The sequence below is a fragment of the Lissotriton vulgaris genome, chromosome 2_1 (assembly GCF_964263255.1).
Source record: "Lissotriton vulgaris chromosome 2_1, aLisVul1.2, whole genome shotgun sequence".
In the NCBI taxonomy this organism is placed as follows: Eukaryota; Metazoa; Chordata; class Amphibia; order Caudata; family Salamandridae; genus Lissotriton; species Lissotriton vulgaris.
The window spans coordinates 464,108,829-464,125,442 of record NC_141687.1 but is presented as its reverse complement, the minus strand read 5'-3'; the positions used below and the strand labels follow the sequence as shown (position 1 = coordinate 464,125,442).

The 16,614-nt window shown below is 43.6% G+C and overlaps 1 protein-coding gene across 1 annotated transcript in view; it reads right to left on the bottom strand.

Annotated features, from left to right (window-relative positions):
* The window catches only part of HIBCH (3-hydroxyisobutyryl-CoA hydrolase), a 1,142,718-nt gene that overhangs the window by 357,156 nt on the left and 768,948 nt on the right, over positions 1-16,614 (bottom strand). The window contains exon 9 of the mRNA XM_086955371.1: positions 9,632-9,718. Coding sequence (XP_086811497.1) covers positions 9,632-9,718 — 87 coding nt within the window. The remainder of the gene's footprint in view (positions 1-9,631; positions 9,719-16,614) is intronic.

Sequence of the window (16,614 nt, the reverse complement as noted above, 5' to 3'; positions counted from 1 at the left end):
AATCGATACATCAATTTAACATAGGGAGCACTTGCGCTGTGGCACTGATCAGCAGTGGCACAGTGCCCAAAGCATTATCCAGCAAAACATCATAAAACAGTGGAGGCAAACAGAAAAAATGGAGGAGAGACTCAAGCCAATGATGTCAGGTCTAACAATAACTCTATCTGATATGTAGTATTCCCTGTGGCACCTGGGCTGAAACATGTGGTGCATGTACATATACATTTCAAAGGTACAGACAGTATTCCTATTTGAGTGCTTGTGCTTATGCTCCATCTGGTCAACAGTAGGCATTCATGGAGAGATTGATAACCAATCAACTGAGAACTGAACCAAAGGAAACTTACAACATCTAAAACCCTTGCCCCCCACCCTGCCTCCCTGCCCGGCGGATGCAGAACCGTCCACCACCCCAACTGAGCAGAATGCTTACTATCCCAAACCAACTGCAGTGTTCCTGAGGGTGAGACTACTGTGACTTTTATAACCCTCTCCCCCTAAGAGTGTCCATGCGGCGCTGCATCAATGTAATAGGTCCTACCTGCAGGAGTCCCCGTAACTGGTCTCATTATTTCGTCTCATAGCATCCCTCTGAGACTGCAGCCAATATGCCATCCCGCCTACCCGCCTTCACCGCCAAGCCATGGGCCGTGTCCAGGATATCAGTGTTCCACCATGGTGACGTGGAGCGTGCCGCCTGTTGAAGTCTGTGATCCCCAATTGGCCGTATTACAGTGTCTTACCACCAATGCAGTGTGCTGTGGACATCTTCTGCCTCTTCATCTGTTGTTCCGTCTTGCTTCCCAATGCTTGGGCCCTCCTGCCGGTCTCCATCCTTCCAGCAGTCTTGCGCGTCCCTGGGCGAGTCAAAAAACCACATCTTCCCCTCCGATTCTACACGTAGCTTTGCTGGAAAAATCATTGGGTATTTCAGTTCCCTGGTTCGGAGTTCCCTCGTTATCTCCGTGAAATTGCGCCTTTGCTGTGCCAGCTTTGCTGTGTAGTCAGGATAGAAAGTTACTTCTGCGTTATCGATTTTGAGGTGCGGGGCAACACGTGCGGCTTGCAGGATGGCGTCACGGTCGCGGAAATTGAAGATCCTTGCTAAAATTGGACATGGTTAGGCTGTGGGGTTTTAGGTTTAAACCTATAATAACTGATAAAACCCCACTGAAAGAGAAATAGCCCTCACCAGTGAAAACATATAAACACAGAAAACCACCTGCAAAACCACAAACCAAATGCCATTCAAAGAAAGGAAAAAGAGAGTGAAAGAGTAATTGTTTTCTTCCTAAAGGGGCCAATACAATGTAACTTTGTTATACAAGCTAGCAGTAAGAAAGACTGGGCTAACATTATTCTGCTTGAGTTTTGTTGTTTAGGGATTCCACTAAAATATTGTTTCTTCTTCCTTTTGCTTTTTTCATTTTTGTGGTTTTTGGTCTAAAGATGCAGGGTTTAGAAACATGTTTTAGGTCTTGTTTAATTATTTTATAAATTGTAGAGAATCAGGAAATATCAAAATCATATTTGATATTTTGGCTGCGTTTGATTCTTTCACTGATAGGTACAATGGCTGGTTTCATAACAATCTTTCCTAATATGTGTCATCACATTTACCCACAAAGAATGGGTAAAAACCCTTAATGCATCACCCCCCCAATTCTAGTGGGTCAGTATTGATAGTAGGTGAATTGCCAACGCATCAGGCTTTAAACATTCCATGCAAGATATACTGATAAGTATATGTTAAAAGAGCGCTATCACCTGGCATCTGGGACAGTGGTGAAAACATGACACCAGGCATTTGGAAAGCATGAAACTCAGTGTCATTTAGAATGCTCGGCAAAAAAGGTTCTTTCCAAGTTCAACAAAGATTGAAGTGATGTTGTTTGTATTTGCAGTGATTCAGCTATGTATATGAAAAAGTTGTGTGATGACCTGTCAACATTGATACCTGAGCTGAAGTGATTCCCTGTAAGAGATCCTTGCCACTTGTTAGATGGTATGCTGAAAGCATATTTACAATCTTCAGAGTTAATAAGGAATGCTATTGACTTTTTAGTCCATTCTGGTGCACTGTTTTCTTATGAACAGGAACTAAAACGCAAATATTTATCATTTCGTGCTTTGTGCGACATCAAAGAAAGAGTCCTCCCAACTGTGTCCCTTAGCTGATGGTACTCAGCCCACGGGGCTATGAATGCTATATTATTCATGTGGCAACCGATTACAGAATTTTTGCTGAGAGATTATGCCAAAGGCAAGAAATTTGAGGATCTTTGGTCGCATATTGATAGTGATGTGAAAAAGTACACTCTACTGAATTCTTAGATTTTTATAGAAAAACATAACTGCTGTAGTGGACATAATAAAAAAAACTAGTTTCTGAAAAGACCCTTGTCTGCCAAGTGTTCAGCATAATTGGTGTAGATGTGAAACATCTCCTTGAGAGTAGGCTGGGCTACACCTTTAGTGACTTTAGCACTACAACATGGACCATGTTAGAGTGCTTGCCACTTGGTAAGCAAAGTAATACTGAAGAGCAATTCAGGAATGTTTCTTTTACAATGCATGAGCAATGGCTTGCAATGATGCATAGAAATGTCCCTTCACCACCAATGGCATTTGATGTCAATGAAACCACACTGTGGTACTCTTTACAAGTTCTAGATCCCTTCAATAAAGGGTAATTTCCTCCGTAGTTTCAAAAGTGCTGCTTCATTTTTGACCGCTTCAATAACTATGAGGGCATAAGGGCCCATCTCACCACAAAGGTTGTAGAACCTGCCCTGAGAATCGCAATCTTCAAGTGCACCAGTATTGGCACGCAAAGCTATGTCAGTGGCCAGACTTAACAAATTTTGCACTGGCTGTTTTGGCATTGCCCGTCTCAAGTGCCAATGTTGAGAGGGCCTTTTCACAGACGTTTACATGGGAAAGAAAGAGCGAGTGCACATGACCAAAGACTCACTGAAGAAGTATTGTATGGTGTACTACAATAAGTTTCATTTGCAAAAATCTATTTGGACGTCATATACACTATACGTACACTTTCTATATACCATGCGCTATCAGTGCAGAAAGCAATCAATAATAAAAGCAAAACTTTCCATATACACCAGAAAAACACCTTTTCTGTTGTTTTTAGTGGTGCGAAAATGTGTAACCACTGATAACAACAGTTTTTTTAAGGTATTGAAATCACTTGAAAACACTGAAAAAACCCCACCAGAATTTACGAAAAATAGAAACTGAAAATAGGAAAGCCTAGACATGTGGTGTCTAGGCTTTCCTCCAGGCATCCGGTGGGCCCGCTCCACTGAGAAATAGTTGGACAGACCTTTCGGTTGCAGCTTAGTTTGAATGAGGTCTTCTACGAAGAGGTCTAACGCTGGGCCTCCTGCGGACTCCGGTATACCCACCAGGCGCACGTTATTGCACCTTGAGCGGCCTTCTTGCTCATCGAGTTTGGTCTTCAGCATAAGGTTATCATCTTCCAGTTTCTGTACTTTCTGTTACAGTTCTGCGGTGTCTCCTGTGAGTCCTGTCGTCGTCTTTTCAACCTCTATCAGGCGGTCTGATAGCTTTGAGAAGTCCGCCCTTATTAGGGAAATGTCTGTGGAGATTGTGCCCATCGATGATTGCATCGTTTTCAATGCCGAAATTACATCTTGTAGGGCGACCTGCTCGGCGTCATCAGGCGGGTTGGTTGGCGGGGGCGGTGTGCGCGGCGTTTCACCCTTTGGATTGTCCAGGTTTTTTTTTGTGTATGCATATTTGTCTAGTCTCGGAGGCGGTTGTATTCTGGGCCCCCTGACGCTCATTGCACCTTGTCCTGAGGAATGTCGCCGTAGGTGTGCTGCGTGGATACTAGGCTATACCACGTCTGCCGGTGGGCTCTTACGGGCTCTCCTGATTCCCCCCTTGTTGACTGAATTGGCGCACTAGGCAGCAGAACTTCGGGGTTGGGGCCCGCTCTGTCACTTCTACGGCTGTGCCACACTAGAGCCCCAGGGGCACTCTTACCACAGGCTGGCCTGCCGTGTCATGGTCCCACGCTGTCTCTCACTGGTCTTGCGGTGCGTGTGGGAAGGCACCCCTCCTTCACCTGCTGTCTGGTGCCCCCTGTGGCCCCTAGAGGCTCGTCCTCCCTCCACGGCGTCGTCACTGTCTCGCTGCCCGGGTGCTTATTGCGCTATGGCATCTCACTGATGCCTAATGGGGTTGTAGGTGTTGAGCGTTGGCCGCCACTGACCGTTGTAATGGTGCGAAAGTAAGTTCCCGCCTCTGGGCTCTAGCCGCCCGCTCACGGGCTCTGATCAGGGTCTTGCCGTTCCTCCTATGGGCGGGGGCCGTCTCCTTCCTGCCGCAGGCAGTATTGCTCGTTGCGGTCCCGGGGCGCTATTTCCCGCCTCCAGTAATGCAATTCCGGTTGGGTCACCGCGCCGCCGTTTAACTTTAGTCCCCGGCTCCAGCGCTGCAATTAGACCTCAATTGGCACCATGGCCGTGTGGCGCGAGGTTTAGGAGCAGGGCAGAACGGGACAGTGCTGCGTGGACCGGAGGTCCTCCCGCTTCAGCTGATGTGCAGCAGTGCAGACTGTGTCCAGGATAAGTGCATGGATTTTAGGGGAAAGGGCTCCTCAGTCACGGAGTTCTGCTATTATGCGGCCATCTTGTTCGGTCGCTAGCCACGCCCCGTGATCCCTCAATCTTGAAACACAATGATTTCAATATGGTTAAAAACAAGGTTTTCCAGACTAACAACGTTTACATTTTTGATAGTTGCAATTAGTAATCGGCCCCATCTGGTTTCTTTCCTGTCTAATCGTATTATTTTGTACTCTGGTGGGAAGGCAGTGTGTACGTCAGGAGTGGCCTTTTCATGCAGCCAGGTCTCGGCGACAAAACAAATATCCGGAGCTACTAGGTCAAGAAGGCTCCAAGTTTTTAGTGCATGTTTGGAGATTGAGAGGGCGTTAAAATATATAGCATTAAGTTGTTTAGCGGATTTACAATTGCTGGGCTGATTAGAACTGGGGATACAAGAGTCTCAGTCTGATCGGAAGGAAGGGCTAGACGAGAAATTTCAGGAAACCTTGCTATTTTTACTGCTAGGGCCTCAGTAGGTTTGATCAGGGAGGTGTTTATTTTTTTTATTTCTTTACTAGAATATCTGAGACTGGTCATGTGCAGTGATTTATAATATTTTGCTCTCGCCATGTATCTCCATGTATATTTTATTGAAATGAGTGACAGTACATTTGCAAAAAGAAGGAAGTGATATGGCTGTGTCCTCCTTCCGCACTTTTTCATTCTTCTGCTAATGGTAGGGACAATACAATGTTCTTCAAGCATGTTGTTGTTGATGTCCCAACACAAGCTTAAAGAGAGAACCTTTACTTCATTTTGTAAATGATGCATTGTGAATGGCCCTCAATGATTTTTTGTGCAAGTTAATAAATGCGTTTCAAGGATATTGCATAGGCTGATATTTGACCCTTGATACAAACGTAATTAACTTGACAGCGCAAGATCTAAAATTCAAGAAAGGAGGTAATGAAGTAAAGCTGACTTCAGGCCTGATGTACTAATAGATTTTGTGGTAGTGAAGCATGTGGTGAGCAAATCACACCTTTGTGACCGTAAAATCCAAAACAGCAATGCATCGAAGGCGCATAGCAAGTTTCAGAAGTCTATATGAACAGCAACGTACTCTTTGAAACCATTATACATCTTTAGAAAAAGGGGGCGTGGAATGGGCTTGGCCTTTCCAAATCATTGTCCATGAAATGCAACAATGTTTTACGACCACAGCTAACCATTCAATGGACACCAACAATGGAGGAGGGGTGGTACCAATTCCCAGAGTGGAAGTTGTCCGTGAGGGAGAGATTTACAACGAAGGGCTTTGCACATCAGGCCCTTATTCCTTTTACTAATTTAGTAACTCAAGTTACTTTCCAAATTCTCAGAGGAGAGATTAGATGGAGAATGCTTGACTATAAAGAGTTTGTTCCACCAAAATTACCATAATTGTTCCTTTGTCTCCGTCTGTGCCACTGTCAGGCACTTTGTGCTGTCGCCAGTCACTCAGCCTCAAATACTGGAGACAGCCGAAAAGATGCAATACTGACTGGCTATGTGGTCGATCATGATCATCGCAGATGAAGGAGCCAACACTGCCCACGCAGCCATTGGCAGAGGGAGTGGGAGCCATGATGAATAATGCTATCTTGACATTTACAGGCTCCTATTTTCCAGCTCCAGGTAACAGTTTACTTAACAGTCACACCAACAAGTATTCATTTCTTTTGGAAGTCATTTTTAAACACAATAATAGTAAAAGCTCGATCATGTATTTCAGTATCCTTAATTTAAATAGTATGTGTGCGCTTTTAGAACTATTAGATGCAATATAATTCACAGTGGCCATCATGGATCTTAAGGCTAAGGCTACTGCCCGCTGGACAAAGGCTGGCACTCCTTGGGAACATGTTAGCCAGACATTTTAAGGCATGTGGGTAAGTGTAGAAAACAAGCATCAACAAAGCCAAAGGCTCTGGCTTTGATAAAAGGCATGCAAACAACACATGTCCTGGTCTATGTTTGCATGTGTTGACACGAGAAAGCCAACCCCAGTGGGTGTAATTGGGTGTAAACAAAGAAAGTACTGGAGACCAAGTACAGTCAGGGTCCTTTACCATGGATCAGGCACATCAACACGAGTGGCAGGCTAGGAAACAGACACCTGAGGAGGCCACAAAATGTAAACTGTGCTAGGGAAGTCATTCTGCTGTGAGGAGACTAAAGACAGAGGTCCAAGTTTGATTGCCATGGATCAGGATATTTACGTAGGAGTTGCTGGGGTCTCACACGGCACAAGACATACAGTCTCATTACAGGTGAGCAATTATGGCTTGAGAACAAAGACAGAGCTGAAGACCAAGTAGAGTTTAGCATCAGGCAATAAAGATCAGCAACATCTACACAATGTGTAGATATATCCGACTTCTCACCATTCTTGTCCCTATTGGTCTGCTCACTGGGCGTAACATCACATTTCTCCAAATGAAATAAATTCATGTTACGGCATATGCTGCTGAAATTATAAATAGATATTTTTATATGCCATAATGAACAGAGCATTTCACACTTGACTATAGGCATTCACTGGGCACATTTCTGTTATTGAGCCTATGATCCTACACTTTTCAAGCTTAATTTGTTTCTCCTGAAGAGCCTAATAACCAGTACAATATTTCTACTACCCAGGAGCTGAGGTGTGCAGTTAGATAGTTATCGTCACGCTGCTGTTGGGGTTCCTGTGTGCAGCTGTCATTACACCAAGATTTGCATGGTCACCCATTCGTTGGCTTTCGTTGAAGGCTGAGGATCAGCACTGTTGACTGGTCTCTGTGGAAAAGCGCTGTCATTCATTTGTTGGCTCCCGTTGGAGGCTGAGGATCAGCACTGTTGATTGGTCTCTGCGGAGAGTCGCTGTCACTCGTTCGGTGGCTCCCGTTGGAGATGGAGGATCAGCACCGCTGATTGGTCTCTGTGGGGATTCAGGGCGGCACTTACCTGCTCTTGGTAATCTCACAGCCGGCTCTGTTGCCAGTAGTGGTTAGTCTATGGGGCTTGTACGCAGATAAAGGGGTTACTCCTCTTTCTAGATGAGGAGGTTCTCTTTCCCCCCAATTTTTTATTTTAAAAGCAAATTACAAATATGGTGCGTTTTACAACATACTTTTCATTGTAGAACCATGTCCAATGTTTGAATGGATGGATGAGAATTGGAGACCGAGCCATAGAGCTCAATGAATGAATAGTTGGATGGTGAGAAGTGTGTGGATGAATTAATTCAAGAATGTATGATAAGAATTTTAGCTTTGTGGAGCAAATGGTCTCAAGGCACTGACCAACAAGAGTGGGTGCTCTGCATTTCATTTTAGCTCCTACAATAAATCACCACAGCCCCAAAACACTACCACTACCACCAATCCATGCAACAAAGGCACATCCAGATGTATTTAACAAGTGGGTTTAGCACCTCAAAGAAATAACCACAATTCACTCAGCTTTGATCTAAGACGTAGAGGGAAAGAATAACCAAGTAGCGGCTGAATTGCATTATGTGAAACCCGGAAACTTTTCATCAATCCTGACTTCCACCTGACCACATTGTGTGATCCTAGGTATCCTTTTTTCAGAGTGCCTCCTTTACATTCATCATCACATGGGAGCACCTTGAAATACAACAGACCAGGGTGTGGGCTACTCAAAAGCAAAATACATTGCGCACTTTTTTTGGGAGGGTGTGGGGGGTGGGACAGCGCAGACTTTCCTCCTGGTTCACTAATAGCATCGTCAACAGGGCAGTGGGGGATTCAATGTTTTTAAGTTCATGATTCCGGTCATTCCTAATAAGTGTCACTCAACGCAATGGTATCATTTAAACTGAAATGTGTTGCAACGATCACATTATAGAGAAATACACTCTTTTGGATTTTGAAGTCCTTATCATGTATGTTCTGGACTCCCTGAGCCAAGCAACAGCAGACTCGTCCACCCTAAACCCGCACCACCGATGCAGGAGGCAGGACCCACCCAAATGAAAACACAAATGGCTTTGAAGCGAGTATAGCCTGACACGCTTTAAAAAGATTTCTTCTGCGTTGATTCATTTTGTAAGCGCCGGAGCTGCGCAGGAACAAGCTCACCCTGGCGCCCCCTGAGGAAAACGCCCGGTAGCGCCAAGCCGGGCCTGCACATTACTAGTATGAGTTTCTTGTGTGAGACATGTATAACCACGATGTGTATAAAGCTTGCAACTGTCGGATTGTAATGTAGTTTTGACACAAAAAATTGCCGTCCCACTTATTCCATTAGCCCTTGGTTATAGGCAACACATCAACTTTGGTCAGATATGTTAGGTATTTTATTTACCTTTGTTTTCAAATCTTTTTATGAAAAAATCATAACTTCTCATGACAGAGAAGGAACACTACACGTATAACACAAAATGAAATTTCATTCATTGATGGTTATTGAGGCTTGTAAATTTGACTTGCCCCCCCTTTTTTTGAACAGTCTGAAATTGGTACAGTTGTTTTGTATGTTTCTCTGTGTGATTTCTTTCATTTGTTAAATGTTGTATAATAGTTTATGTACTTTTGTGTTATACGTGTAGTGTTCCTTCTCTGTCATGAGAAGTTATGATTTTTTCATAAAAAGATTTGAAAACAAAGGTAAATAAAATACCTAACATATCTGACCAAAGTTGATGTGTTGCCTATAACCAAGGGCTAATGGAATAAGTGGGGCGGCAATTTTTTGTGTCAAAAGTATTTACAAGGTCCAGCCTTCCCCATTTTCTAAAGGACCTAACTCCTTTCCTCTTTAAGGATTGTAATGTAGGGCATAACAGGTTCACAGACAGTAGAGACGGGCAATACTTGAAGTCTGCCTTTTAAATTCAGTGCTTAATTAAGCAAAAACAAAGCGGTATGTGCCGGTTAATTAGTAAATTAGCTTTCTGGACTAGTGACAGCTCCCATCTATTACTAGGAAGAATCCATTACACTAAACCCGGGCTGGTGCTCACTAGGCCAGTGCACACATACCTTGGCATGGTAGGAATCAAGGACGGTGGCCACATCTTCCTTCGAAGGCGATTTCAACATTGTTAAATCTCTTTCTAGGGCAGTCAGCTTTGGGAAACAAAAAGATATTATATTACACAGTGCAAGTAACAAAGTTATTGCAAATGCTTCACAGTTAATAATAGCTGCATATTTTTCTCTAACATCCAGCCAATGTGTGTCCCTGAGTCGGAGAGGAGGATTGCTTAGTTGCCATTACTAATGGAAAGACACGCTGCAGTCTTGCGTCCCAGGATGATCCTCAGTGAGTAAACTGGCTTCTTTCCTTAGTGAGAACTGCTGTAAAATTACAAACCATGTACCACAACCTTCCTTTGCCACGCCCATTGACGAGTGGACTGGTAAGACCGTGAGAGAGGGTCGGGGTGTGATGGCAGACTAAAGCTTTCACTGTCTATTGGAAATCCCAGACCAGACTCGCAAACTCAACTGAGGGCAATACATCTAAGTCAGTCACGGACATTCCTTGCCACAGGTACCTCCAGGGAAGAAGCAGGTGTACGACAATAAGCACTGTCAGAGGGAAAGGACTAAGAGGACAAACAGGGACCAGGCTTGAGTGGAGATATTCCAAGGCCGAAACCAGCTCACAGCGCAAAGTTCGAAATGTTTGCAACTAGCTAATAGCCAACTCACTGCCTCTAGGGCTAAACATGTTTCATGGTGCAGGATATCGAAGAGATAAGCTAGTAGCATAACTAAATGTCTATGCTCTGCAAGAAGAGTATAGCCTACCATCTATATCTGATGCCCTGGCCAGGCTTCCTGGTGCAATGCAACAGAGCTACGGTTAAGGCCCGAAGTCAGGCCAGCTTCTAAAGACAGGAGGAAAGAGCAAAGCGATGCAGCAGCACTGCGTGAAAAAGAAGCAACAGAAAAGCACCAGGTTTACAAGAGCAAGAGCCTGAGGGAAAACAAACTAGTAGGCATTTTCTCCGCCACCGTCAAAGAATCTCAGAAACTACCATAAATATTTTTCATGAAAAGGTGAAGTCAAAAAAATGTTTGTTATCAGGCTACATCCCCAATCTCAAGACTAGCGCCACAACTACATTAATGTGTATAAATTTGTGTCAAAACTGGAAAGTGATAATATAGATAGATGCTCTCTAGTTGTGTCCCCTCCTGTTACTTGTTATGCAAATTAAGTCACAGTGAATTTTATTTTTAATTTCTAACACGATTGCCATGATGGGAAACAACCATCACAACGCAACTTTTACAATGCACTACCATCACAACGCAACTTTTACAACGCATGCCATTACAACTCATGCCATTACAACGCAGATGCTATTATAACACATGTCATTAACACGTAAGTATGGGTAAGTATTTAATTAAAATAATATTAATTTATTTTTAAATTAATTTTCATAAAATTATTATCATTTAATTTATTATATTAAATGTGAATTTTTTAATTTAATTAAAAAAATTTATTTAATTTAATGTTATTTAAATTGAATAATTAAAAAATAAATGCATTTTAATGTAACCCCTTACCCTACTATTACACCCCCCTGGAGTTAGAATAGTCATTTTCACCACTACACTATCCAGAACTTAGCATACTATTACACCCCCCTGAAGTTAGAATAGTAATTTTTACCCCTACACTATCCAGCACTTACCCTACTATTACTCCCCCCTGGAGTTAGAATAGTAATTTTTACCCCTACACTATCCAGCACTTACCCTACTATTACACCCCCTTGGAGTTAGAATAGTAATTTTTACCCCTACACTATCCAGCACTTACCCTACTATTACACCCCCCTGGAGTTAGAATAGTAAATCAAATGTTATTTAAATTTTTGTCTTTTTTATTTCAATTAATTATTTTAAAAAATTGTAAATAAATTAAAACTAAATTAATATTAATTAAATTATATACTTACGTTGTAATGGCATGAGTTGTATTAGCATCTGCGTTGTAATGGCATGCGTTGTAATGGCATGCGTTGTAAAGGATCCTGCTTTGTAAAAGTTGCGTAGTGATGGTATGCGTTCTGAATGTATGCGGTGTAAGGTCATACATTCGCCATGATAGATCATAGAGTACTGCCAAAGTAAATAAAATATTGCAATCCATGGATCAGTGATCATTTCATCTAGTAGTCCTATCCACCTTTCCCCCACCAGGTTCGCGCCGAGGCACTCTTTGAGTAGCTGCACGTGTCACAAAAATCATAAACATATATATTCCAGCTACCAGCTTTTTTTAAACCGGTAAAAACTGCAACATGGAAAGTATTGTGGTTATTTGCTTCAACGATGCTTGTCCGACCTACAGCAAACTTTAATAATGACTTCTCATCCCGATTCCTATTTGGAAGATCAAGCATGCATTATATATGAAGTGTAATATTGAACAAGCATTGGCAAAGTTAATCACTCCTACTTTGCACTACACCGCGGATGCTTTTAAAATGCAATGGCATTGGTGAAGACAAAAGAGGCAAATGCATATCTGTAACTTACAACAAATTTTAAAAAACACAACGTACTCAAACGCTGCAAAAGTCTTAGCATTTTTTGTGAAAAATGAGCTTAAACAATGGGATCAATGTTTTATATACTTTCGAGGTGCCCTTCATGTTGCATGATGGAATTTGATAATGCCATGAGGCGGCCATGCAATGCTGCAGATCTCTTGGAAGTATAAAAAACAATGTTATACTTTCAAGATGCTTACTATGATGTGCATCGCAGTGTGACGATGCACATTGGTGGCAATCTTGATAGAATAGCAACCACTGTTTCTGTGCTTTCAAAATAACCGCTGTGCTGCATAACACAACATGACAATGCAATGGGACTGGCACAGTCATCTTGAAACTATAAAAGTATTGTCTTCTGTACTTTAAAGATGGATGTCAGGCTTCACTGTCACGTTGCATCATGCAACACAACAGCATTCTTGAAAGTACAGAAAATAATATTTTCTCTACTTTTAAGCCAAGAGATGAATGTTTTTAATATGTTTAAGATACCCAGTTACTCTACTGGCGCTGCCAATGCTGGTTTATTTTAAAAGCCTGGAATTGGGAAAGTTAATACTGGCAGCAACCATGGTGGATGAGATGGGTGGAGGGGGAAGGAGGGAAGATGGAAAAAAATGACATTGAGGCTCTGATGGAAATAGAGAGGACTGATGGAACCAGAGAGGACTGATGGAACCAGAGAGGACTGATGGAACCAGAGAGGACTGATGGAACCAGAGAGGACTGATGGAAATAGAGAGGAGTGATGGAACCAGAGAGGACTGATGGAACCAGAGAGGAGTGATGGAACCAGAGAGGAGTGATGGAACCAGAGAGGAGTGATGGAACCAGAGAGGACTGGGGGAACCAGAAAGGAGTGATGGAACCAGAGAGGAGTGATGGAACCAGAGAGGATGATGGAACCAGTGAGGAGTGATGGAACTAGAGAGGACTGATGGAACCAGAGAGGACTGATAGAAATAGAGAGGAGTGATGGAACCAGAGAGGACTGGTGGAAATAGAGGACTGATGGAAATAGAGAGGACTGATGGAACCAGAGAGGACTGATGGAACCAGAGAGGACTGATGGAACCAGAGAGGAGTCCTGGAACCAGAGAGGACTGATGGAACCAGAGAGGAGTCCTGGAACCAGAGAGGACTAATGGAACCAGAGAGGAGTCCTGGAACCAGAGAGGAGTGCTGGAAGGCAGGATGCGTGGTAGGGCACAGGGCCGTGGAGGAGTTGGGGATTCAAGTCAATATCAAGGGTATCACCAAGCATGCCATCCTGAGGCTGGGGCGTTGTGGAGGAGTACTGGGAGGGATGGTGAGAGGGAAGGACGTACTCGGGGAGATGCAGAAAGCGGGGGAAAGAGCACAATCACACTCTGAAACGGAGGAAGGAGCCAGACATGCTGTTTCATAGAGGGATAAATAAGAAATGAAATGTCAAGGTTAAAGAAGCAATGCACAAGGGACTGCAATAAACATGAGAAGAGGGAGGAAAGATATCCAATAAAGAGCATGAAGTGAGACTGACAAGAGAGCCATCCAATGACTGGCAACGGGCTGAACCAAAGCCAATTTTATGAAGCATTGTATACAGTGCTGTCTCTCGTGAGACAGTAAAATGGAAATACACATTTGTAGTATATTTAGATGGGGTGACGGTTACGGGGCATAAGGTAAACTGCTGTTCAGCAGTGCCAGCCCACTGCAGTGCCCAGGGCTTGTGATATCACACTGAACAAGATTACAGACGTGAAAGCGACGGAGCTAGTCATGCTCGGAATGATAACTTCAGACGTCTGCAGGAACAAAAGATATTACTGTGTCCTTACCTCCCCCCGCACCCTCCTCCTTTATATCGTTAACCGGAAGGTGACAGCCGAATGGCCCCTTGAGCTTAAAGGGAACATTTTGTTTCAGACTGCTCTGGGATGCACTGGTGGGAAGTTGGAGAGATCCCCTCTTCCATGTGTGGCAGTGAGGGTGGTTCGATCAGGGCCTTTTCCTGAGCCACAGTATTTCAAGAGCAATCCCCGCCTGGCACGAGGGCAAACCACCATCCTGGCCTCTCAGCGAGAAAGAAGTCTGATTTGTGCTTCATAATGAGGAGTGCACATAACCTGTATCTGCAAGTCATGCGGGCACATCGGAGCAAGAAACGGTCCTATATAATTAGATGTATACCAAAGAGGTCAAAACACAGAGGAACCTTCAACCATGGCGTGGGACACAAAGTTGAGAGATGTAAATTTCGTGAAACTGGAACTGTCGTCTATAGAAGTGTCAAGAAGGGCCGAAGTCTCAGTGGAGTCACCAACACTTTTGAAAGGACCTGGTCGTCTCTTTTCAAGATAAAGTTAACTGTGTTTTTAAAGAATTTGCAGCCTCAATGTGTTTCAGCGTAGGACAGACCCTTCGAATCGCATCCTGGCCTGTATCACCTGAATCTGGGATCGGTAAGACCCTCTCAGATGACTTGAATAGCTTTCCACCCTTAGGAGTGGAGAAAGTGACAAGACTAATGAAGGCCACTGAATCAGGCCCCCCTTCTGAACCAAGTCTGCCTTTTGTTCTACAGCTTGATCCTGAAGCGATAGTAATTCATCTGACAAAAATACTAAACATAATTTTAAGGGAAGGTTATGACCCAGTGGCATGGAAGATATCAGTCCTTGAAGAAATCATCATTAGAGTCCACAATGATTAAAAACTACTGCCCAATATCTTGCCTACCGCTCCCTGCAACATTCGTGGAAAAAGACTTGAACGAGGAGTTCACCCTTAATCTTGATGCCACCAAACTCCTGAACCCATCGCACCATGGATTTAGGCCAAAGCATAAATCCAAAGCAGAATCTGCCCTGGTAATGGCCTCTGGGGAGAAACATAGGCAAGCTGATGAGGGAGGTAAGACAGTCTTGATTCTGTTAGACCTCTCAGCCGCGTTTGATACAGTGAACCATGAGGTCCTTATCAACAGGCTTGAGGGGTAAGGGCTAGGAGGTTCCACCTTAGCATTGCTGAGATCGTTCTTAGCAGATAGAGAACAAACTGTTGAACTGGGCGGCTTTAAATCCGTGGCCTACTCTTTGCCTTGCGGGGCGCCTCTGGGGTCCCTTTTGTCCCCTACACTCTTCAACATTTACATCTCTCCTCTGGTGCAACTGATACAATCCTTTGGCCTGACTGCCATCTCCTATGTCGATGATACTCAGATCATTGTATCAATTCTGGATGATGGTGCCACTGCAGCCAGCAATTTCAATAATTGTCTGTCTCAGGTCTCAACTTGGATGCAAAACAATTGCCTAAAGCTCTATGCAGAAAAAACTGAGGTTATCCTGTTTGGTAAGAATTTCCTGTCCTGGGATAATACTTGGTGGCCGGTAGATCTTGGCCCTCTACCTTCCCCAACTCAGAAGGCAAAAAATGTAGGTGTCTTTTCTGAAGACCAATTACATTTTTCAAATTAGATTAACTGTATTACGTCCTCCTGCTACTTACCTAATCAAGATTTTAAAGAAGATTTTTAGGTATATCCCTAGGGAACTGTAGAAAACAGTGGTGGCAGCACTAATGCTCTCAAGGATAGATTATTGTAATGGCCTTTATTTAGGGACAAATAAAGCGCTTCAGCTGAAACTTCAATCTCTGCAGAGCGCCACAGCATGGCTACTTTGCCTTAATTCAGCACTGTATCTAAAAGGATGCAGGATCTGCACTGGCTGGTGATGGTGGACAGACTGAAATTCAAGACACTCTGCCTGGCCCATAAAGCCTTACATGGCTCGGGCCCGTTACACCTCCAAAATATGTTTACCTGGTACCCCTAAGATCTACCACAGCCAAACTGGTGACCATTCCAAAAATATATAAAATTACCTGGGGCTGTAGAAGATTCTCCTAATTAGCAGGCAAACTTTGGAATTCCCTGCCCCTGTCTTTAAGATCCCAAGCTATCCACTCTCTCTTCAGAAAATCATTAAAGACTTGGCTATTTGCCACCTCTTTTAATTAATCTTTGCTGGGTAACTGTTTTTCGAGGGCTCCGCTTGCTCTAAGATACCCTGATGATTGTACGCTTTAAAAAATACTTACTTTCTCAAGGGAGCAGGAATGCGTGTGCGCTTACTAATAAATATCACATCATGCATGGTGCCCATCTCAATGGAGTCTTCCGGCTATCTTTTGTCATGTGCATAGAATAAGGGGTCCACTACGATGGCGGGCGGGCAACGCAACGGCAAACGGAACAGCCCGCAAGAGGTGCGGCGGTACCACAATGGCAATTAGGATGCCACTGATGGAGCAGATTTCATCTGCAGTCAGGCATTGTTTTATTTGTTGTGCTTCAGACAGACTGCATTTAAATTGCCACGCACATTTTGGTGCAAGTTAAAAACATGGCACATGAAAAACATGAAAGCGAGGCCTAAGTCAGTCTGAAAT